General features: G+C 46.0%; 1 protein-coding gene across 5 annotated transcripts in view; it reads right to left on the bottom strand.

Annotated features, from left to right (window-relative positions):
* Positions 1-25819, bottom strand: part of CLCN4 (Cl-/H+ antiporter 4) — a 74010-nt gene that overhangs the window by 18383 nt on the left and 29808 nt on the right. For all 5 annotated transcript variants that reach the window (XM_055437997.2, XM_055437994.2, XM_055437995.2 and 2 more), the window contains 7 exons: positions 21675-21829; positions 18267-18366; positions 12290-12477; positions 9393-9515; positions 2969-3175; positions 2788-2868; positions 850-1395 (listed from right to left, as the gene is read on the bottom strand). In XM_055437997.2, the coding sequence (XP_055293972.1) occupies positions 850-1395; positions 2788-2868; positions 2969-3175; positions 9393-9515; positions 12290-12477; positions 18267-18366; positions 21675-21818 (1389 nt within the window). In that variant the 5' untranslated portion in view covers positions 21819-21829. The remainder of the gene's footprint in view (positions 1-849; positions 1396-2787; positions 2869-2968; positions 3176-9392; positions 9516-12289; positions 12478-18266; positions 18367-21674; positions 21830-25819) is intronic.

Here is a 25819-nt window from a genome sequence, read left to right as displayed (position 1 = left end):
GAACACATGTTCATCTTTCTAGTCATCAGACACGTAGTACAGAACAGACTTGACTCTGTTCACAGAGACTGCATGTGGCTGCCGATTGTGACTGGTAGCTGCATTTATGAACCGCAACCCCTTCCTGGCCAATTGTCATGAATCTGAGGATGGAAGTGGGTCTTTAACCAAATTCAAGTGAAGTTTGGATCCTCTGGTGTAATTTCAAGAGTGTGTGACATTCCTGAGGAAATTATTCCTTGAACATCTCTTATCCCCACCCCCCTTCATCTAATCCCCCGTGACTTCAAAGCAGACTTCTCCCAGCAGGCACCAGAATGAAAATAAATCCCCCTGTATCACAGACAGTCACCTGTTTAATAATGTCCGTCCATCCTTGTTCTCAAGGCAAAAATTCAGGTTTGTGTTTGACCACTGCACCCAAGTACACAGCTTCTCTAGACTTTTTAAAAAAGAAACAATTCATAGAAATACCACAAAAACAACTGTGGTGGAACACAACTGGGTTCTGGAAGGTTCCCAGTGTTCTGCTCCTGGTCTCAGGTGCAGGTCACACAAGTATATTTTGTGAATATTCACCAAGCTGTACACGTCTCCATATGAATGATATACTCTGAGCCTTAGCTTCTTCACTTGTAAAATGGGGTTAAAAATCTCTACTCCAAAGGCTTAGTGTTTATCAAAAGCGTTGTTTTTTGTTGGTTGAAAGAATGTCAAATGTCTGATACCTGAGACCATTCAGCAAAGCTCAGCTCCCCCTTTCTCCTGGCATGATTGGATTCTGGGGTCCCATCTCCAGAAGGACAGGGTTGCCCCCCACCCCTGGCACCTTCCCTCCCCTTCACTGACCTTCATGCCAAAGGTGAATATGGTAATGATGATCTTGAAGATCAGCGCCAGGGCCAGCTGCCAGATGGCCGTGTAAACACCAACCCCAGCTGGCCGGTCGGGGATGTCATCCACAGGCCGCGTCATGTTGGGGTCGTTGATGTAGTCACACAGCTGGGAGGACTCAAGGGCCCCGCAATCATTGAAGAGCTCGGAAATGAGCTCGCTTGTGCTGCGGCGTGTGTAGGGGTTGGGGTAGGCAACGATGGCGGTGATGGCAGTCACCGCAATGACCTCCAACACCGGGTACTTCCCCAGCTTGGTGGTCTTGCGCCTCCGGCACCAGGCGATGTTGCAGCGGATGAAGAGGGTCCCCCACAAGCCCCCGAAGACCCCAAGCAGGATGAAGGGGAAGAGCTCAGCCATGTACCAAGGTGTGTGATACTCCACGTAGAAGAGGACGAGGCGGCTGTTCCCGAATGGATTGATGGATCGCAGCGTGAAGGCTGCCACCAGGGCCGCAAAAAAGGACCGCCACAGGGTCTTTAAGGGAAAGTAGTAGCTGACCTGTGACCAATAAGTGAAAAATAGGAGACTGGTAGACAAAAGAGCTGCCCCAGGGCCCCAGACCCACTGATCAGCAGCCCCCTGCCAGCATTTGCCATGAAAGTCACGCTCAAATCAAAGATGGGAGGAACTTACTTCCTCAATCAGTGGTGTAAATAAGGCCCAAACACACAAACAAAGATATTTTAAAGGACTCTGTCTAAAATTGGAACAGATACCATTTAAGGTGTAAACCAGTCCATTCTAAAGGAGATCAATCCTGGGTGTTCATTGGAAGGACTGATGCTAAAGCTGAAACTCCAATACTTTGGCCACCTCATGCGATGAGTTGACTCACTGGAAAAGACTCTGATGCTGGGAAAGGTTGGGGGCGGGAGGAGAAGGGGACAACAGAGGATGAGATGGCTGGATGGCATCACCGACTCTGTGGACATGAGTTTGAGTGAACTCCGGGAGTTGGTGATGGACAGGGAGGCCTGGCGTGCTGTGATTCATGGGGTCGCGGAGAGTCGGACACGACTGAGCGACTGAACTGAACTGAACTGAGCTATTTTATAAGAGAAATGAGAACACTGTATCAAAATTCTGTTTATGGCAGAGAGAGCCATAAACAGACCTAAAAGAAAATCGACCTCTGATTTGATTCTCCAGACAACAGATCCTAGGTTGAAACTCCTGGCTCAGCAGATGTATCTGGAGGGCAGATGAGTTAAGAATGGTTTTTACACTTTTAAAAGGTTCAGGGAGAAAAAGAATCTATATATATGTAACTGAATCATGGTGCTATACAGTAGACATTAACACAACACTGTAAATCAACTATACTTTTTGGGGAGAAAAGAATATTTTGAGACGTGAAATATTCAAAAGGAGGACAATATCTGGTGATGATGATAGAAAATTCAAACTTCAGCATTCATAAGGAAGGTCTTTTTGGAAGACAGCCAGGCGGCGCACGTGCGTGTGGCCTGCTGTACCCGCCAAGCTACAAGGGCCCAGATCAGTGGTTGGGACCAGGCGCTGAGACATGCAGAGCCTCAAGTATTTACTCTCTGGCTCTTGACATACAATGTGGGCTGAGCACTGGACTAGATCCATTCCGGTGGCAAAAAAATAAAAATTGTTTATTCATTGCATTGTTTATGGAAGAGACAGGAGCCTGCAAATCTCCACACACACCCCAAAATGACACCGGCAATTTTTAAAACAAGACTTAAAAAAAAAAGGTGTTTCATGGAGAACACTGTGGCTCCTTCATGAGCTGCAGGAATCTCTCAATCCTCCTTTGGATCCAGTCCTCAAGAGGTTGAGAAGAAAGCCCCCTGCCTTGCTGACCCACCATGTGTTCCTTGGTGCTCAGAACCATGGGGCCCCTGCACTGCCCAGGCTCACCTCTTCCAGACTGAAAAGCACACCCCCAATCGGAGCACCAAAGGCCACGGAGACCCCGGCGGCGGCCGCGGCTGACAGCACCTGTGAGGTAAAGAGCTCCCATCAGATCCAGGTCTTTCGGGAAAGTCAGCAGGTGCAGGTAAGCCCAGAGAGGGCAGGGCTTCACCCTGCGCATGCTCACCTCACGCCTTTTGCCCTCGTTCTTGCTGTACTTGGAGAAAAGGCTGCTGAAGAAGTTGCCGCAGCAACAGGCCACGTGCACCAGTGGCCCTTCTTTGCCGAGGCTCAGGCCTGAGGACACCACCAGCACCAGCGTGACAGTCTTGATCAGCAGGGTCCACTTGCCCAAGTAGCCCCTGATGATGAAGCCACTCAAGATGGTCTTTATCTGAAACACAGGACAGAGAAGGTGGGGGAGTGAGCCGCCTCAGTGCCTCTGCCAGGAAAAGAACACCTGCCTCCTCCAAGAAGCATCTTTCAAGCTGAGATTCACTAAATTGTACGGAACAGAGGCTGCTTCCATTGGTAATTTAGCTATAATTTTATATTAGAATTTATATTAATGCCTACTTTTATACATTAATGGAACCCCCGAGACAATTCACTGCATAGTAAATCTTAATAATTCTGAGAGTAATGAGACCATTCAAGGAATGAATAAGTAATTATCAGTCTAATTTTACGTATGGCCTTTTATCCTATGCAGGTAACCCTCTGTTGTGTTGAAAAGATACGTGTATCTATTTATTTTAACTGTTAATTTTTGACTACTGAAAGATGGCCAAGATAAAGAGACATCTGGCTAGCTTTGTTGCAAAGCAAATACAATAAAATATCAATGGAATTTTAGATAGGGGTTGGCTAACTATGGCCAGTGGGCCAAATCCAGACCACAGCCTATTTTCGTATGACCCACAAGCTTATATGCAGAGTACATCATGAGGAATGCTGGGCTGGAAGAAGCACAAGCTGGAATCAAGATTGCTGGGAGAAATATCAATAACCTCAGATATGCAGATGACACCACCCTTATGGCAGAAAATGAAGAGGAACTCAAAAGCCTCGTGATGAAAGTGAAAGAGGAGACTGAAAAGGTTGCCTTGAAGCTCAACATTCAGAAAAAGAAGATCATGGCATCTGGTCCCATCACTTCATGGGAAATAGATGGGGGAACAGTGGAAACAGTGTCAGACTTTATTTTTGGGGGCTCAAAAATCACTGCAGATGCTGATTGCAGCCAGGAAATTAAGACGCTTACTCCTTGGAAGGAAAGTTATGACCAACCTAGATAGTATATTAAAAAGCAGAGACATTACTTTGCCAACAAGGGTCCATCTAGTCAAGACTATGGTTTTTCCAGTGGTCATGTATGGATGTGAGAGTTGGACTGTGAAGAAAGCTGATCGCCAAAGAATTGATGCTTTTGAACTGTGGTGTTGGAGAAGACTCTTGAGAGTCCCCTGGACTGCAAGGAGATCCAACCAGTCCATTCTAAAGGAGATCAGTCCTGGGTGTTCATTTGAAGGACTGATGCTAAAGCTGAAACTCCAATACTTTGGCCACCTCATGCGATGAGTTGACTCACTGGGAAAGACTCTGATGCTGGGAGGGATTGGGGGCTGGAGGAGACGGGGACGACAGAGAATGAGATGGGTGGATGGCATCACCGACTCGATGGACATGAGCTTGAGTGAACTCCGGGAGTTGGTGATGGACAGGGAGGCCTGGCGTGCTGTGATTCACGGGGTCGCAAAGAGTCAGTCACGACTGAGTAACTGAACTGAACTGAACAGAACACAAGCTAAGATCTTTAAAACCTAAGCTTTTAATCTTTTTAAATGTAATATGTAAACAACGTAAAAGAGAGGGGAGAAGAGGATGCAATGGTGAGATGACATCACTGATTCAATGGACATGAATTTGAGTAAACTCTGGGAGACAGTGAAGGACAGGGAAGCCTGGCATGCTGAAGTCCATGGATTCACAGAGTCGAACATGACTTAGCTGTTAGTGAGAATAGTTCCTCAATATTGCCTCTTGACTCACAAAGCCTGGGCTTCCCAGGTGGCGCTAGTGGTAGAGAATCTACCTGCAATTTAGGAGATGCACGTTCGATCCCTGTGTGAGGAAGATCCTCTGGAGGAGGAAATGGCAACCCACTCCAGTACTCTTGCCTGAAAAATCCCATGGACAGAGGAGCCTGCCGGGCTACAGTCCATTGAGTCACAAAGAGCTGGACATGACTGAACATACACGCATGCACTGGATATAGAAGCATCACCAATGGATAAATAACATTTTATCTTCAACCTGTCCCGCAATTGGCTGAAATGAAGTGAATGTTTACTGCCTAGCTAGCAATTTACAAGCCTGTAATCAGAGATTCATTAGACAGAGTGAGCCAGCCCATGAAATTTGTGGTCAGCATCCATTTTCCCATTGTATAATGCATAATGGGACAATCAGCTCTTGTCACCATCAGGACGTTTATATAACATCAAAGTGCCTCCTAGTGGGCATTGCTCTGCCAAGAAATCAGTTTCTTGAATAGCTATCCCAGTCCTTCTCGAACTTGGTGCTCAACGGCATCCTCTGGGGAATTAGAAACCAAGGACTAATTAATCCCCTCCCCTGGAAATCTGATGTAATTGACCTGAGGTGTATCATGGGCACGGAAGGTTTACAGACTCCACAGGTGATTCTAAAAGGCAGTCCAGGTAGAGAAGCACTGTTCCCATCCTGAGAAGAGCAATACAAGTATTTCTAATTTCTCACTATTTAAGGGCAGTCCTGAAACACTCTTTGGCTTTTCATCACCTGTAATGTTAATACTGGAAATTTTACAATGGGTTTAAACGGACCATTTTCATCTCAGGAATTACTGAGAGAGATCTGTTTTTCTTAATTCAAAGAGAAAGACCAACAGTGAACAAGCATGTGGACATCTGTTCGAAAGAACTCACCAAGCTCCTTCCGAGAAAACACAAGCGAGGTCTTCTAGCTCTCTAATCAGATGAACTAGCCTTTAACTAAAGGCACACAAACTAGCAGTGGTTAAACTGGTCTTTAACTAGTGGTAGCGGGCCTATTTGAGCCTGTGCTCTGGGGAGCCCAGATCCCTTTATTTAAGGGATGTTTTATTATGCCTGCCACAATCCTGCCCTTTTGTATTGCCTAGAATAAAATTATCTATAATTTTTTGTCAGTTAGTTAATGTGGATTTGGACCCAAGGGTAAACTTGAAGAGCATGATACCATTTAGAAAATTACAAGCATCTAAATTACCTGAGCCATTGCCAGCCATGACATGTGGTGAACTGAACAATGTGAGAGGTATTTCATAATTCTCGAAAACGACTGAATAAAATTGTCATGATCAAATTAGGGATTAAAGGCGGCAAATTCGTTCCCAGTAGATGCCAAAATCTAATCACTGGCTTTCATTTGAATTAATAGAGACTGACTCAAGCAGGGCTTTAAGGCAATGTATTGCAGCACATTTGTGACTTGATGATGGTAACTTTAAAACCTCTGTGTTGTGTGCTGTGCTTAGTCGCTCAGTCGTGTCTGACTCTGGGATTCCACAGATTGTAGCCCACCTGGCTCCTCTGTCCATGGGATTCTCCAGGCAAGAATACTGGAGTGGGTTACCATTTCCTCCTCCAGGAGATCTTCCCAACCCAGGGATCGGGACCTGCATCTCCTGCATTGCAAGGTGGATTCTTAACCACTGGACCACTGCACCCCAGATCACCTCCTATGATGGGAAGTATATTTTCTAAAAAGCTCATTTAGTGTCTTTGCTGAAATGAAGATCAGCCCAGTATCTCAAACTGAGTGGAGTTGGTTGCGTAGTTAGTTGGGTTTTGACTGACAGGATGTTATTTGTACCCATGAATGATTTCTTTGCATTTACTTTTTATTCTGCTCCTTTCCTCCAAGAACTGGGGTTAAGTGTTAGGAATTTCCAGCTCTACTATAATAGCAATGAAAATCTGCTACTACTGAGTCATAATAACTCAACTTCAATTATAAAATCTCCATTGGGTTCCTGACACTTGAAAAGATTATTGTGAACTCTTATAAATAGAGACATGAATCTGTTACATATCATACACAGCTGAAAGCCTATTCATGTACCTACTATCATGTGCCCACTCCTAGGTTTAGGACAGAAGAGCAGGAACCTGTGAACACCTTGTGTTTGCTTTCCCAGTGGGTTCTTCCAATCTTTCCTTGCCTTTCCAGATAGCTTTAGTACATCTGGGTGTGACTGAACAGTATGCTTGTTTCATATGGGCTGTTTCAGAGACTCTACAGAAACAGAACCATACTTCACATATTCTTCTCTAACTTACTTCTTCCACTTGATATTACTTTTTTGAACTTTATTCACATCAATGTGTTCCATGCACTTTGTCACACAGAAAACAATGCTGAACTTGGTATTTGACTCATTTTGGGTTCAGCTGTAAATGAAGACGCCATCTGTGGATGAACACCAGGTCCACCAGACGCCCTCCCTGACAGAGTTCCCTGTCTATGAGCTGGGCCATGCATCTCTGGTTCTTGGAAGAGGAAGATGGTATCCCTGCTTGCAACACCTTTTATTGCTCCCTTCAATTTCCCACCAACTCCCCACTACCCATCTCCTTATTTTGACAGGCGGCTTGAGTCCAAAAGCGCCTGTTGCTGGGCACTGGGATCAGAAACTAAGATGCCAACAATAATCTGTTCTCTTTGTCTCAATATCCAATAAAATGCAGTCAGTTCTGCCTGGACACTTGTTTGGAAAGCACAAATTTGTTCCAATGTGATCCATGCATCAGGGCAGAACTTGAGCATGATGCCAATTTCGTGTCTGTTTCTGCACGATTTCCTCTGAGAGAAACACAAGGTGGAAAACTCCCAGCTTGCACGTGCACTAGGGCACTATTCACACATTCCATAACCATTTAACATATGTCAAACTGTGCTACTGGTTCTATGTGGTTCCCATGTTTTTTATGTGCCACCAATGAGGTTTCTGGGCACTGTGCCCCTAACTCCATCTTCCCAACAAGCTCTGTGGATTTGGTGATGCAGTTTCACATCGCCCTATGACTTGGCATGCATATGGTACATTAGGAACTTCCCAAGTGGCTCAGTGGAGACACAAGTTCAATCCCTGGGTAGGGAAGATCCCCTGGAGAAGGAAAAGGCAAACCCACTCCAGTATTCTGGCCTGGAGGGCTACAGTTCATGGGGTCACAGAGAGTCAGACACAACCGAGCACGCACACATAGTGCGTTACAGCAGCACCGGCTGTATGGAGGAAATATGACGATATTGCAGCTTATTTTTTAGGTTCCTCCAGCAACGTGTTAATGTAAACTATCCAAAATTCAGCATGAAATCGCCTTCTTAAAACATCTTTTCCTGGAAAAAGACAATGCTGAGCTTTCCTTTCAATGATCCTTTAATTACCCAAGCCCTTCCCATGAACCACCTGGACCAGCAGTGCTGTTGGTGGCGCTGCCAAAGAGTGTGGGTCTGCTGCCATGACCACTCACATCTTTATAAACTCAGCATCTCCACCGTCTATGGGAGCTGCTGAAGCACCAACTTGAAGGAGAATGCAACAGCAGTGATCAGAGTGATCATCTAAGAACTTTTAAAATGATTTCTGGCTCAAATCTGCACTGTCTGGGCTTTTCGGGAATTGGCTCAATTATGGTTTTTCGAACCCAGCAGATCCTCCGTGGTTTGAAGTTTGGTCCCGGGCATTCTTCCTGATCGATGAGGTCACTTCCCTCATGCTCTGGTTACCAGAAAGAGCTGAAAATATTTATAAGAACTCTCAACTCACATGGGTGCATTCACAGTGCATGTAGTGAACATGGAATTTACTTTTTAAAGATTGCTATTAGCCTCTCACAAACAGAGCAAAAATGTGGCAATGGAGTTTAATCAATAAACTTTCTGAACCCCGAACTTCACACTGCTGTCCTTTTTCACATCTTATCATCGAGGTACTTGTGTACGTGCATTCTCAGTTGCTCAGTTGTGTCCAACTCTTTGTGACCCCGTGGACTCTAGCCCGCCAGGTTCCTCTGCCCTTGGGATTCTCCAGACAAGAATACTGGAGTAGGTTGCCATGCCCTCCTCCAGGGGATCTTCCCTACCCAGGGATCGAACCTGAGTCTCCTGCATTGGCAGGCAGATCCTTCACCACTGCACCACCTCGGAAGTCTTAAATGCACTTGAGGATTACTATAGGACCGTGTCTGCACATGTGGTTAATGAACTCCGATTCCACAGACTTTTAGACTTCTGCCTGGTATGCAAAGACAAGAATTGAAGCATCTGAGAATAAACAGAGCATAAATCCTGAAGCCAGACAGCTGGGTTCAACACCCAGCTAACCAGCATAGTGACCTTGGGCAAGTTACTTAACCTCTCTGTACTTCACTTTCCCCAACCATCAAATGAAGAATAACAGTACCGACCTCATAGGTGCTCTGTGAGAACGAATGAGTGAACAGATGTCCAACGCCGGGAACCATGCTTAGCACCTAAGTGCCTGCTCTTCTAATAATTGGCACAAAAAGCCAGCCCCCACTCACCTCGGGTATACCAGAGCCACAGGCATATGGTGCAAATACTCGTACCAGGGAGACGGCCAGAAATGCAAACAGCAGTGCCCACAGGATGTACATTAGGTAATTCAGAATGTAAGCACTGGCACCCTAGGCAAGACACAGAACAAGAAAAGACACATGAGCCACTGCAGACCCAAGCAACACGCCTACCCATCTAGAATGAGAGAGGACCCTCTGACCCGACTGGGCAGCTTCTCGCCTGGTCCTGTGTCAACAAAGAGGCAGGTTAGTTTTATCAGCTGTTGCTATTGCTACAGCAGTTCACACAGACACAGCACCAGCTGCTTTTCTGGGAGCTGTGTACACACATCTTCCACCAGGTGACACCTCAGCAGTCCTGGAAACTGTGAAAGAGGCTTGGTTTGAATCGCTCTGTGCGCTCAAGTTAATAAAAGGCATGTAACAGAAAATTCTGCCTTCGAGCCCCCGGAAGGTTTGTTTGGTCTCGTCTGTGGTGGATCAGCCTCTTTGCTTTGGTGAAGGCCAAACCCATGCTGCGATTAAAACCAAAAAGGAAGTGTATGAATTGCTTTTAAACTTTTTATTTTGTATTGGGGTATAGCCTATTAACAACACTGTGACAGTTTCAGGTGGTCAGAGAAGGGACTCAGCCATACATATACATGTATCCATTCTCCCCTAAACTCCTGTCCTGTCCAGGGGGAACTGCATTTTAGAATACTGCTACTCAGATGTGGCCCCTGGACCGGCAGCATCACCTGGCATGGACTGGAAATGCAGTCTCAGACCCTGCTCCAATCTTCCAAGTAATCTGATGTGTGGGGAACACCTTCTGAACCAACAACACAGTCTGGGGTCTTTGAGGCTGAGGACCTGGTGTGCTGGGCAGAGACTACAATTCTCTAGGCCTCAGCTTCTTGCCACCACCTGGATCTCTCACATGATGAGAAGGAAAAGTCAGGGTGCCTCTAGGCCAGGCCACTGACACGGCCACACGTGTGCCTGTAAAACACAAAAACACACTCTAGGAGATAGCTTTAGCCTTACCAACCAGATATATTCACACCTGATGTGGTGAGAAATCAGGAATACATTTCACCCGGAGAAAAATGGACTTTTCTGAGACTAAAAATAACATCTCACCCTGGTTAACAGTAATTCTTTGAATCCAAGTATACGTCTTGGAGATGGTTGAGAAACTGGATGGCCATAGTTCCCCCCAAAGTGGGAGTGAAGAAACCAAACAGGGTGACCAGCCAATTCAGCCTGCCCACCTCCATCCATCCAAGTGAGAATCTATTTTTGGAAGTGATGGAGAGCACTGAGGATGTGTGAGATTTCAAGAGCCCCTCAATTTCTGAGATTTGACAGAATTCATTTTCAACTCCACTGAGAAAGGTTGAGCAAAATGGCAAAGTGCATTCTAGAAGTCTTCAACAGAGGTAAATCGATTGGACAAAGGAGAATGGGGGAGCGAGGAGGAGAATATGTATCTTCCAAGAACAGTTATATGGTGAACGGTCCTCACAGTACCCTAACGTGAATCCTGGCAACCTAGCTCCCTATCACCTGGGTTTCTGATCTGTCAATGACCCTTAGTCATTGTGGTAACCACTGAACTCAGTTAGAAATTAACCCTTTTCCTGGACAAAGATTTGTGCGGATCTGGAAGTCAGAGAGCCATGAAGGCAAGCGCCTGGTCTGTGCTTCACTGCTACAGCCCCTAGGCTGGGATATTCCCGTTACAGAGGGCCCACAAACATCCTCTCTGATGTGTTCCTAAGATGCATTGGAAGATGATAACTGTCTCCACAGGGAGACAGCACTTCTCATCTGCTAGGAGGGCTATGATCCAAACCAGGTTAACAACTGGGGTCAGTGAGGATATGGGAAAGCTGGAACCCACATACGCTGCTGCTGGAACGTAAAAAGGTGTAGCCACTTTGGAAGACTGGCAGCTCCTCAAAAGGTTAAATACAGGATTGCCATGTGACCCAGGAATTCCCCTCTAGGTATGGACCCCAAAGCAATGAAAACATATGTCCACACAAAAACCTGTAGATAAGCTTTCAAAGCAAATTCATTCATAAAAGCACAAAAGTGGAAGCAACACATGTTCCTCAGCTGTTGAGTGGAGAAATGACATGTGCTATGTGCAGACAATGGCATGTTATTTGGCCATGAAAAGGAATGAAGTCCCAATTTATGGTATGACACAAATGAACTTGGAAAACAGTATGCTAAGTGAATGAAGCCAGACACAAATGTCCATGGATTGTATATTCCATTTATAAGAAATGTCCAGTATAGGCAAATCTAGAAAGCAGATTAGTGGCTGCCCAGGGCTGACAGATTTGGGGGGAAATGGGGAGTGACTGCTGACAGGTACAAGGTTTCTTTGGGGGTGATAAAAATGTTCTAAAATTAGATCAGGGTGATGGTGGCACAAATGTGTGAATATTCTAAAAGAATATTAGAATATTCACGTTAATGAATACTAATTCATTAATTAATATTGATTACACAGATTAATGTATACACATAGAATATCCTCTGGAATATGAATTACATTCACTAAAGCCATTTTTTTAAAACAATATCTTTTCTCCTCAGTTAGAAGTAATAAAAATCAACCCTATTTCTTTCGCATGATCAAAAGACCACTCTCAGTAAGAAAAATAAAACCAAATACCAGGTTTTAAAAGCTACATACATTGTACACATGAAATAGTGGGGAAGGACTTTCCAATTGAAGATTGAACCCTAGAGCTAGAAAAAAAGCCAAGTGGGAAGTGGCACTCACATTAGCCACAGATGAAGGTCAGAGCAGAAGGTGAGTGCATGGACGTTCCCCAACACCAGCCAGGGGGCTCCCAGCCAGGACACACCCACACACTCACCTCCGACTGATTCACCAGCAGCTCCGACCACTTCTGCCACAGGGGACACTTGTCCCTGTCCTCAAACGTGGTCTCATTGGAAGTCCAGCAGCACTGCTCATGGCTATACCAGAAGGCGGACAGGCAGATGCCCTCTTTCAGGTCAGTCATCCAGTCGACAGCAAGATCGATGACCCCGGCCAGAGTGCCTGGAAGAAGCAGCAAGAGCCACTGAGATGGAAGCCGGCTGGACCTGGGCAGCATGGAGGGCAGGCAGAGATGCCCGCACCCCGGGCTGCTGCATGACCCAGAAGCCTCTTTCAACAGTCTTGAGGTCACCTGAGCATGTGGCAGGGCCCATGGTGTGGCAAAGGTGGCACCCAGCCCACTGAGACACAAAGGCCGATGATATACAGTCCTCGAGGGGCTTCGATCACACAGGAGGGAGAGACCTGCAGGGCAGAGTTCACTGCAACCCCCTGGGGCTTTCAGAACCCAGCCCTTCTAAGTTTTAGAACTAGGGTACCAACACCCAATAAAAGATGGAACCCCTCGGTGACTTCTGGGGCAGGATGCTGGAATCACAAACTTATCTCTCCAGAAAAGACAATTCAGACAAAATGGAGAGAAATCAGCTATGACAGCCTCATCATTTCAATCAGGTTTTACATCCATATGGAACCCAACTTGAAAAATGTCATTTATTAGAAGCTTCTGAATTTTTACATTTTGGTTGAAGGACTGAGGAGCAATTTAAGTAAATAACTACTCTAAAGGCCAATAGAAGTGGGATAAAATAGAGTGTGCAGTGGGCCACAGAAGGCCATCTTACTAGAGTAATCCACTCCAGTCCTCTGCGAAGGCAGAGAATACTCTCAAGCTACCAAAGTTTTCAAACTTTTACTAGTCTTTACTACAATATTATTTCCCTGCAAGTATCAACACCAAAGGCAGTCATACACCAACAAAACGTCCCCTGGCCCTGCCATTCTCCTGTTTCATCAGCAGTCACCCACTGTTCTTTCCAGAACTGCCCAAATCCTCAGCAGCACACAGGCTCTTTCCTCAGTCTCCGAGTTTCTCTCCAGGCTCCTCTCTCTCCACCACTAACCCCACATGCTGCCCAAGCCATGATCCTGAGCACACCAGGCCCTCCTCTCTGCACTACCTCAGACAGTGCTGTCCTCCCCCAACCGAGCAAGCTCCTATTTATCTTCCAGATCCTGGCATTTCCATCACCTCCTTCAGGAAGCCCTCCCTGATTTTCTAAGTCTGGGCTAAGTATATTTCCCAGGCATCCCACCATCCCCATACTTATCACATCCTGATATGACTATATTTACATATGTGTGTGCATACATACATACCGGAGAAGGCAATGGCAAGCCACTCCAGTACTCTTGCCTAGAAAATCCCATGGATGGAGGAGCCTGGTAGGCTGAAGTCCATGGGGTCGCTAAGGGTCGGACACGACTGAGCGACTTCACTTTCACTTTTCAGTTTCACACATTGGAGAAGGAAATGGCAACCCACTCCAGTGTTCTTGCCTGGAGAATCCCAGGGACGGGGGAGCCTGGTGGGCTTCCATCTATGGGGTCACACAGAGTCGGATACGACTGAAGTGACTTAGCAGCAGCAGCAGCAGCATACATACATACACACGCACACTCCGACTAGTCTATAAGTGGGGCAGGGAGACAGTCTCTTGTCTGGTGCATGTGCCACCGTGCGAATCAGGCCAGGCATCCAGACTCTGCGCCCCTGTAAGTGGGCAAGGGCCCCCAGCCTTGTCCACTGTTGTATGTATGTCAGGTGTACAGCTGGAACTATATATCAGGTTGAATGAATGAGAGTAACAAATGAATGAAAATCAGAAAACTCAGGTCCATCCATTCACTCAAGGGCTACTTACTGAGCACCTACTTACTATGGAAGTAAGCTCTACACCCTGGGGTACAGCACTGAACAAAGCAAACTCAGGTCCCTGCCTTCACGGAATCACACCTCATGCAGGGAGAGACACTAGACTAAATAAGTAAGCAAGGGGGTTCCCTTGTAGCTCAGTTGGTAAAGAATCTGCCTGCAGTGCAAGAGACACAGGTTCAATTCCTGGGTTGGGAAGATTCCCTGGAGAAGGAAATGACAACCCACTCCAGTATCCTTGCCTGGAAAATCCCATGGATAGAGAAGCCTGGAGGGCTACAGTCCATGAGGTCACAAGAGTTGGACATGACTTAGCGACTAAACCACCAAGTGAGGGGCTCTGACAACAGGTGTAATTGATGGAGAGAATACAGTGTGCTCCAGTGGCGGCCATCTCCCACAATGGTCCGGAGAACAGGTCCTCAAAAAGGTAAACCAAGGAATTCACCATCTGACCAAGGAATTCTACTACTCGGTGTCTGCCCACGAGAAATGAAAACATATATCCTCACAAAGATGTGGCCACAGATGTTCACAGCAGCATATTCACAAAAGCCAAAAAGTGGAAACAACCCGTACACCCGTCAACTGCTGAATGGAAGAACCAAATGCGGTCTACCTGGGATGGCAATAAAAAGGAATGAAGTGCGGACACATGTGACAGTGTGGATGAGCCTTGGCAACATTATGCTCAAATGAAGCAAGTCAGAAAGGATCACACATTATATGATTCCATTGTATGAAATGTCCAGAACAGGCAAATCTACAGAGATAGAAAGTAGATCAGCGGTTGTCTAACACTAAAAAAGAGGCTGAGGGCGCTGCAGCTGATAGCTAAAGGGTAGGGAGGTTCTTTGGGAGCTGGTGAAAATGTTCTAAAATCTGTCTTGGTGTTGGCTGCAAAACTCTGTGAACACGCTGCTGCTGCTAAGTCGCTTCTATCGTGTCCGGCTCTGTGCAACCCCATAGGCGGCAGCCCACCAGGCTCCTCCATCCCTGGGATTCTTCAGGCAAGAACACTGGAGTGGGTTGCCATTTCCTTCTCCAATGCATGAAAGTGAAAAGTGAAAGTGAAGTCGCTCAGTCATGTCTGACTCTGTGAGACCCCATGGACTGCAGCCCACCAGGCTCCTCTGGCCACGGAATTCTCTAGGCTAAAAACCACTTTAACAAGGTGAATTGTATGGTATGTGAGTTATAGCTCAATAAGGCTGTTACATACATACACACATACATACATAATGGTGGGCGAAGGGGATGAAGCTCCGAGAAACAGAAAGGTACTTTTAGAAAAGGTGACAAGAAAGATGACCGTCAAACGAAAACGTTGTGTGGAACAACAGCGACCCCCAGCGGTGGCTCTGGGTTAACGCCCCTCATAGGAGCCGCAGGTTGGGCCGCTCCATCTTAGGAGTCAGAATACAATACCCAGGCTGCCACTAAGTGGGTGATAGGCCAAGCAGTGGGACTCCTGGGTCTCACCACCATTAGACAGCTGGGGAACGGGAAGGCGAATGGGGCAGTTTTCTAGATTTCCCTTCCCATTACATCCAGATCATCAAGATCATCCATTTCTTGCCTCCCTCCTCTATTCATCTGCTGTGACACGTAACCAGTGGTACTCACACCTGGCTGCACATCAGCATCACAGGTGGAAGGGGCTTTACTCAATGCTAGGGCATCATTTCTGGAGTACTATTTAATTGCAATTTGGGCAGCAGTAGTTTTAAAACCCCAGGTGATCCCACCTAAAAGAAGTGAGGGGAATTGGATTGCCAGAGAAGCCAGGTTGTTGGTATCTGATGTGTTAAATACAGCCCAACTGGGCTCTTGGATCAGTTGAAAAATCTAGGCCAGAACATCTACTCAGATTCCTTAATTTCCCACGTCTATCTCTCATTTCCAGGAGCCAAAAATAACCCTGGGTAAAGTTTTATAAATCTATTCTAAACAAAGACATCAACATTCACAGCAAACTACTTCTTTTTTTTTCATTAGAGTATTATTATTTTTTTATTGGAGGCTAACTATTTTACAATATTATATTGGCTGGTTTTGCCACACATTGACATGAATCCGCCCCGGGTGTACATGAGCTCCCCCTCTCGAACCCCCCTCCCACCTCCCTCCTCCCCTTATCCTCCCTCTGGGTCATCCCGGCATAACAGCCCCGAGCATCCTGTAATATGCATCGACCCTGAACTGGTGATTCATTTCACATGTGATAATATACATGTTTCAATGCTATTCTCCCAAACCATCCCACCCTCACCCTCTCCCACAGAGTCCCAAAGACTGTTTTATACATCTGTGTCTCTTTTGCTGTCTCGTATACAGGGTTATCATTTGCATCTTTCTAAATTTCATATATATGCATTAGTATATTGTATTGGTGTTTTTCTTTTTGGCTTACTTCACTCTGTATAATAGGCTCTAGTTTCATCGACCTCATTAGAACTGGTTCAAATGCATTCTTTTTAATGGCTGAGTAATACTCCACTGTGTATATGTACCAAAGCTTTCTTATCCATTCGTCTGCAGATGGACATCTACATTGCTTCCATGTCCTGGCTATTATAAACAGTGCTGCGATGAACACTGCAGTACATGTCTCTTTCAATTCTGCTTTCCTTGGTGTGTATGCCCAGGAGTGCAATTGCTGGATCATACGGCAGTTCTATTTCCAGTTTTTTGAGGAATCTCCACACTGTTCTCCATAGTGGCTGTACTAGTTTGCATTCCCACCAACAGTGTAAGAGGGTTCCCTTCTCTCCACACCCTCTCCAGCATTTATTGCTTGTAGACTTTTGGATAGCAGCCATTCTGACTGGTGTGAAACGGTATCTCATTGTGGTTTTGATTTGCAGCAAACTACTTCTCCGCCTTCCTTTAAAGGTCTTCACATTAGCAGTCAAACAAAGGGGTGGCAAAATTTTGTAAATCTACAAACGGCTACCAATATCCGTGGGGATCAGAAGGGTAGGATGGGACAAATGGGAAGCTGCTGTGACTGGAGGGAGAGGACTGCCACTTTAGCACTTTTCTGGGCCCTTTATGACCCACCAGGCAGACAGAGTCCTTCCCTGGCAACCGAGCCCCTCCCACCACTGTAACAAATGACAGGCGGCCAGAAATCAGAGTCCTCCAATCACAAAATTTCAGTCTGTGCCCCATGGGAGTGCTGTCAGACAGCATGTGAAACACTGGACCCATATCACAGTCATTCTCTGATCAGTCCTATAACCCGTAACTATGATGTTACTACAGGCAGGGGATTTTCTTAAGGAAATCTCTTTAACTTGATCAGTTTTTTCCTCTTTGACATTAACCTTCACAACCTCCTAAGAGTAAGTAAATTTCAGGAAATGATTTCCATGGAGGGCTGGAGTGTTATTAAAAGGGGAGGCGTCCCCTCCAGATCCACATTCATTTGCTCTGAAAACACCGATGGGTCACAAACATGGTGTTGGGATTATAAAAACGAAGGACGCAGAGTCCCTGAGGGTCAGAACAACCCAAGGACTGGAGGTATCTCTCCCAGGCCTCTGTCAGGCCCTGCAGCATCTCGTGTTACTGGGAGCGTCTCTCGATGTCCATCCCAGAGCCTGACACTGTTAGTCAAGTTCATTCTCACAGGATGTTTTAGAGAGCAAAACGTTCCCATCCTATCTAGCCTGCTCCATAGCCAAGTCCTACAGAATGTGAAGTGTGTGCTTTTGGTCGCTCATTCGTGTCTGACTCTTTGTGACCCCACGGACTGTAGCCCAGCAGCTCCTCTGTCTGTGGGATTTTCCAGGCAAGAATACTGGAGTGGGTTGCCATTCCCTTCTCCAGGGGATCTTCCTGATCCAGGGATTGAACCCATGTGTCTTGCACTGGCCAGTAGATTCTTTACCACTGAACTACCAGGGAAGCACGGCTCTCTTGGTATCGCTCTCCAATGACTGTACCTGGTCCACCCATGCCTTGGGGTCTCCTTGCTTCACTGATGATAGATTGGTAAGTCATGTATTTTGCTCTTAGATATTTCAAGCCACAAACTCCCGGCATGAAGTGCAAGAGAAGCAACACGTACCTGCCAGCAGGCCAATGAGCAGCATGACTGCCCATCCCGACCAGGCATCCAGCAAACTCTTGATGAACTCCCATATGGACTCCTTGCTTTTGCTGGTTATCTAGAAATAAAAAGACATCAGAGCTGATGTGGATACACGTTCCAATTCAAACTTCCTTTTCTGCAACTGTTTCCTCAGGAAACAGGGTGACTGAGAAAACAAATGTAATTAAGCAACTAGATGGCCACGTAGGTGATTCTTTCAGTTTCCGAGCGTGATGGTCAAATGGGCTTTCTCGTTCACAGAGCTATGAAAATGACGATCTCTGAAGAATCAGAATCCCCAAAAATTCACTTAAGAAAACCTTACTAAGCATGACTGGATCTCTGATTATTCCAAAGTCATACTGAAGGGAGACATCACTTTGGTGTAAGCATTTTCAATACGAATCACTATCTCAGCTTATATCGTAAGGCCTGTTCACAAAAGACCCTCTTCAACAAAGATTTCATTTCCTTCTTTGGTTTTCCAGACTACATGTTAACAGCAAGAACATCCTAGTCAAACACATTTTATTCAACTGGTACATTCCAAGCATAAGGACACGTGTGTGGGTGTGTATGTGTGTGTTTACAGCTATGGACTTTTGGACATCTTTTTTCCAGAGTGTTTACCTTCTTTTTTATTGGTGTATAGTTGATTTACAATGATGTGTTAATTTCAGGTGTACCGCAAAGTGAGTCCGTTTTTTATATATCTTCTTTTTCAGATTCTTTTCCATTATAGGTTATTACAAGATATTAAATACAGTTCCCTACACTATACAGTATGACCTTGTTGTTATCTATTTTATATGTAGTAGTGTGTATCTGTCAATCCCAAACTTCTAATTTATCTTCTCCCTAGTTTCCCCTATGGTAACTGTAAGTTTGCTTTCTATGTCTGGGAATGTTTTTGTTTTGTAAATAAGTTCATTTGTATTAAACAAGTTCATTTGTATATTTTAGACTCCACATATAAGCGATATCATATTTGTCTTTCTCTGTCTGACTTACTTAGTATGATAATCTCTAGTGGAATCCATGTTGCTGCAAATGGCATTATTTCATTCATTTTTTATGGCTGGACAGGACTCCACTGTTTGTATATACCACATCTTCTTTATTCATTCCTCTATCAATGGACACTTAGGTTGCTTCCACGCCTTACATATAAACAGTTACGAGTTTTCTCTAATATGCCCAGGAGTGGGATTGTTGAATCGCATGTTAACTCTATTTTCAGTTTTTAAGGAGCCTCCATACTGTTCTCCATAGTGCTGTACCAACTGACCTTCCCACCAGTGGTCCAGGAAGGTTCCTTTTTCTCCACATTTATTATTCGTAGACTCTCTCTCTCCAGCATTTATTATTTGTGGACTTTTCGATGATGGCCATTCTGACCTGTATGAGGTGACAACTTATTGTGGTTTTAACCAACGGCAAGAACGCTGAATGAGGCAGCATGGACCACGCTTCCCAGGCAGATGGCTATGTCTACACACATAGGCGCCCCCTTTTCCCTCCCTGTGCTAACAGAATCCTACATCCCTGAGACCATCATTCCCCTACACCCTTAAGAGCAAGGGCCGGCAAACATTTCCTATAAAGAGACAGAAAGTCAACATTTTCAGCTTGGAAGGTCAGATGGTCTCAGTGGTAACTACTGGAGTCTGTGGCTGTCGCACAAAAAGCCATAAAGAGTGTGTGCACGCACAGGCGCAGCTGTGTGCCAAGGCAGTGGAACTTCTGGGAACAGGAGATGCGCTGGATTTGCCCAAGGGCCACAGTCCGTGACCCCTGTTCCGGACGGAAGGCTGCCCCCTCGCCTCCGTTTCTCCATGTCAGAGCCAATCGCCTGCATCAGTGTCCGTGGGACCTCACTCCCTACACATCTCTCAGCCTCCCTTCCCTGCCACTGTGTAACGTGATGTGACTTGACATCATTCTGGATGTGACAGCTCATTCAGACTCTCTGAAGCTGTTCTCGCCTTTGTGGCTGCTGCATCTCTGATCTGACCTCTTGGTGGAGGGCGCTCCATCCTCGCCACTCTCTCCCCCTTTCACTTGCAGCCACTCTGCTGGTTGCCCTCCTTCACCTAAGCATCCATCCCTGGTCCCCAGTCCCTCCCAACGGAACCCACTACTTCTAAAGCTTCAGCACCCACTCACACGCCAGGGACCCCTCACCCTCCACCACAATCCTGACCATGCCCTTGAATGGCACAGGGCTGTAGGCTGGACAAACAGCTCAAACTCACAGCAGCTGAAACACAACTCAGTGGCCTCCCCCTAAAATCTGCTGCTTGGGTTTTCTCCCATCTCGTCATCCAAGGCCTCACACCCTTCTGACCACAGCCAGGCCATCATCCTGACCCCAGTACTGCCGTCCATCCTGCCAATGGCTCCTGTGAAGGATCATGACCCCAAGCCTCTCTTCGTTGGCACTCTTGTCATATCTTCTTCCTCTTTCTCCTGAACTCATTTCCAAGCTTCCTGTTTACCCCCTGGTGGAACATCTCTCTTGTGGCCATCAAAAGGAAATGTCAACTCTTCCACTCAGTCATTCCCAGTGTGGCCCCATTGCCCATGCACCCAAACTCATCTCCGGTCCTCTCCTTCCTTGAATCTGCCACCAGACCGCAGAGCTCCTGAAACTGCCTAAATGTGCAGTCTTTCATGTTCCTGTGACCTAAAAAAGGGCAGCTCCTGATTAGGACCCTTTCCCCTTCCTCTGCCTAGCACACTCTTACTCATCCATCAACACTCCACTGAAACGCTGCTGCTGCTGAGTCGCTTCAGTCGTGTCCGACTCTGTGCGACCCCATAGACGGCAGCCTACCAGCTCCCCCGTCCCTGGGATTCTCCAGGCAAGAATACTGGAGTGGGTTACCCTCACTAAAAAGTCCCTCCTTCATGGTCCCTCCTAAATGATCCCACAGCACTTGATACACAACTTTATTGGAGTCCATTAAAATGCATCTTGATGCCAGCGAGACGCCAGGTGCTATAATATGTGCTTTCATACACACATAGCCTCATTTATCTATAGGTATAATTAACTTCATCCTTGCAAATGAGAAGACAAGGTCCAGAAATAGCACCCCAAAAGTGACCCAGCCTGACAGTGGCATGGCCAGGATGTACCCGATGTATCTGGTTCCAGAGCCCCCTCCTCGCCCTCCACACCACACCTTGGTATGACACAGCCTCACACCCAAAGCACCTGGTACTATAATTATCTGTTCACATCACTTCCTTCTCTTCTCTAGAACCTGCCTTAGAACATGATGCATGAATCCAAGTATTAGCTCAGTAACTATATGGTGAAAGCATGACTAAGCCCTCTGAAGGGATTCCACTCAATGTAGCTTTATGAACAGCACAGACCTTCCTGTGTCTGTCGGTGTCCCGTGATTTTTCCCTCAGCCAGTCGATGGTGTGGAAGTCCTCATATGTCCCCACATCAGGGAATGGCTCGTCGAGGAAATCCATCAGGTTTCCAGAACCACTGATCACTCCTGTATTGACCATGCTACTTACATCTGGAAGAGAAAAATCTGTGGTTAGAAATGAAAGCAGGGCATCTGCATAGTCCTGGAAGGACAATCTATGTGCTCTATTTTCTGGTACCAGAAAGACTGATTTCAGCATAAGTGGCTCTGCTGTGATGAATACAGTCTGTCTTAGTCAGCATCGACTGTTGTAACAAAAATACCACAGACTGGTTGGCTTATCAACAACATACATTTATTTCTCACAGTTTCAGAGGCTGGAAAGTCCAAGGTCAAAGCACTAACAGATTTATTGCCTGCTGACAGTCCACTTCCTAGTTCATGTGGTCATCTACTCATTGTGTCTTCATGTGATGGAGGTCTCTGGGTCTCTTTCATAAGGGTACTAATCCCATCCAGGAGGGCCCCATCTTCATGACCTCATCACCTTCTAAAGGTCCCTCCTCCTAATATTATCATACTGGGGATTAGATTTCAACACATCTTCCCTGGTGGCTCAAAGGGTAAAGCGTCTGCCGACAATGCGGGAGACCTGGGTTCAACCCCTGGGTCAGGAAGATCTCCTGGGGAAGGAAATGGTAACCCACTCCAGTACTCTTGCCTGGAACATCCCATGGATGGAGGATCCTGGTAGGCTACAGTCCATGGGGTCACAAAGAGTCAGACACGACTGAGAGACTTCACTTTCACTTTGGGAAACCCAAACATTAATTACTTATTATTTGAGGCAGTTATGTGCTATAAAGTCATCATGGCCACTGAATTAGTGAGTACTGAAGCATTGTCCCTAAGAGAATTATAAGGTTAGGTTACTTGAAGCCTTTAGTCACAACATCAATATATAACTTTATTTTGTGTTTCCATTTAAAGACACCTTATCAGATCCATATGGACTTCCCAGATGGCTCAGCAGTAAAGAATCCACCCACCAATACAGAAGATGTGGGTTCAGTTGAAAAGATACCCGAAAGAAGGAAATGGCAAATCACTGCAGTCTTCTTGCTTGGGAAATCCCATGGACAGAGGAGCCTGGTGAGCTACAGTCCACGGGGTTGCAAAAGAGTTACACACAACTTAGCAACTAAACAACAACAGCAAAAGTATCAACTATATATTGTTGACTCATTCAGATTGAACTCACAACCAACAGCACTGTCACTCATGCTGCAGGAAGCTTGTCTAACACACGCATTTTCTCCATAAGGCATAGCACAGCCTTCTCAGGCTCAGAAACACTACAGGCCCTCCTGCCCTGCATCTCAGGTACCAGTTTTAACAAAAAGGAACAAAAATGGGGAAAATATGGCACTAAACAAATTGTGAAAAGGACACTTGTTTCTGGTCTGGGAACTAAAACAAGATGGCCGAGCACCACCTTCTCCAACCTCAGCAAGGATCACGCGTTTCTGGCAGCTCACCACGTGCACTCTGCAAATGAGTGGGCAAGCACCACAAGTATTGATTGCTCTGGGGCTTACAAATACATTTTAGTGAGAAGGCAAATTCACAAATATGGAGCCAGTTATACTGACAGTCTACTACACACATTTCTGGAAAACCTCACGTTCTGCAAAAGCAGGACATCAAAATGAGAGAGTTGGTGGAGGGGAGGGGAAATAGGGTTGAGGCCTACCACTCAAAACCAAAGCACTGTAATCAAACCAGTAACCAGCTCCCCTAGGAGATCAAGTGGGCCATGCAGGCAGGCAGCCTCTGGGGCTGTAGTGTGGATAGCCAAGACCTACAAAGGTCTGTTGAGTCAAAGCTATGGTTTTTCCAATAGTTGTGTACGGATGTGAGTATATAGAATATATATAAAGAAGGCTGAATATCATATTCAGGCTGAATATAAAGAAGGCTGAATGCCAAAGAACTGATGCTTCTGAACTGTGATGTTGGAGAAGACTGTTGAGAGTCCCTTGGACAGCAAGGAGATCAAACTAGTCAATCCTAAAAGAAATTAACCCTGAGTATTCTGTGGAAGGACTGATGCTAAAGCTGAATCTCCAATACTGTGGCCACCTGATGCAAAGAATTGACTCATTGGAAAGACCCTGAAGTTGGGAAAGCTTGAGGGCAGGAGGAGAAGGGGACGACAGAGGATGAGATGGTTGGATGGCATCACTGACTCAATGGATATGACTTTAAGGAAACTTTGGGAGATGGTAAAGGACAAGAGTCCCTTGTACCGCCAGGAGATCCAACCAGTCCATTCTAAGGGAGATCAATCCTGGGTGTTCATTGGAAGGACTGATGCTAAAGCTGGAGCTGCAATACTTTGCCCACCTCATGCGACGAGCTGACTCACTGGAAAAGACTCTGATGCTGGGAAAGGTTGGCGGCGGGAGGAGAAGGGGACGACCAAGAGTGAGATGGCTGGATGGCATCACTGACTCTGTGGACATGAGTTTGAGTGAACTCCGGGATTTGGTGACGGACAGGGAGGCCTGGTGTGCTGTGATTCATGGGGTCACGGAGAGTCGGACACGACTGAGCGACTGAACTGAACTGAACTGAAAGGACAGGGAAGTCTGGTGTGCTGGAGTCCATGGGGCTGCAAAGAGTGGGACACGACTGAGTGACTGAAAAACACCACCACCAGTAGCAGAAATGGGAGAGTGAAAATGCTGGCAAGACTTAACTGGTGGACGAGTCATTCTATGGTCCGAATGTTTATGCCCCCATCCCAAATCCAAACGTTGAAACCCTAATCCCCAATGGATGGTATTAGAAGGTGGGATCTTTGGGAAGCGATTGGATGCTAAGGGCAGAGTCCTCATGAATGGGATTAGTGCTCATATAAAAGAGGTCCCAGGGAGCACGCTGGCCCCTTCCACCACATAAGGACACAAGAAATCTGTGACTGGGAGAAGAGCCCTCAGTCAACCATGTTGGCAGCCTGATCTCAGACTTCCAGCCTCCAGCACTGTGAGGAATAAATATCTGTTGTTTATAAGCCACCCAGCCTGTGGTATTTTGTTATAGCCGCCTGAATAGACTAAGACAAGCCAAGAGCCATGCCAGGCTGGAGGCACGCTGCCCTGGGCAAGCTGCCCTGAGTGCAGGCACTCACTTCTAATTTTCCTTAAAATCCAGTCAAAAGGGCGCCTGCTGCCAGGGCAGTAGCAAAGTTGCATGCTTCTTCCTCTCCTGCCTAAGATAACAATTCCACTCCCATTACTCTGGCTCCCCTCATTTGGAAAACAACTGCAAATAAACCGAGACATCTCCCACAGTTACACTGCCATTAGAACCTGATTTACAGATCACATAGGAACTCATTTGACCCAGAGAAAACACTCTGCAGCAGGACCAACGCTCACCCCCAGTTAGCGAAAAAAATCATACACTCTTACAAAGACAAGAGGTTGGAATAAGCACTAAATTAAAATTACTTTGGCAAAGAGGATGACAATGTGAATTATAAGGCGGAGACCACAAAAGTGCCAGAATAAGATGGTTAAAGAAGGGAAGGGTGGTTATTAAAATATTTGAGCACAGGCTTCTCTCACTGCTTTATGTACTTTTATATCTGGAGGACTCACCCATGACGTGACAAAACTGCATTGTGATCAAATTGAGAAGTCGCTACGGGCAAAGTGGAGTAATCACCCTACACACAGTAAAGTGGCCATAGTAACAGATTTATTGACTGCACAACTTAGCTGCTTTTAAAACTTTAGAAGTTTGAGGTTTGAGCCATGCCAAGCTGAAAATTATACCCACCAATGAGTGCCCAGTGAAGAAGTATACTGCGGAAGTCAGTAGCAACCAATAAGAAAAGGGAAGGCATAAAGTTAGAAAGCAAAGATTTCATTCTCACTTTTACAAAAACAAGATGGTAACAGCCTTGTATTATACGCGGTAAAGAAAATCTCTAATGGGAAAAAAGAAGGCGGCAGGCTTTTAAATCACCACAGGGAGCCCCTGTAAGAAAAACCTAACCAGCAGCAGAGCAAAGAACTGCAGGCACTTGGATGTTCTATTATAAAGAAGTTCATGTTACCTGAAACTTAACCA

The sequence above is a fragment of the Moschus berezovskii genome, chromosome X (assembly GCF_049115385.1).
Source record: "Moschus berezovskii isolate FMDL1 chromosome X, NW_MosBer_1.0, whole genome shotgun sequence".
Classification (NCBI taxonomy): Eukaryota; Metazoa; Chordata; class Mammalia; order Artiodactyla; family Moschidae; genus Moschus; species Moschus berezovskii.
The sequence above is the reverse complement of the archived record's forward strand: the minus strand, read 5'-3'. Positions and strand labels throughout refer to the sequence as shown.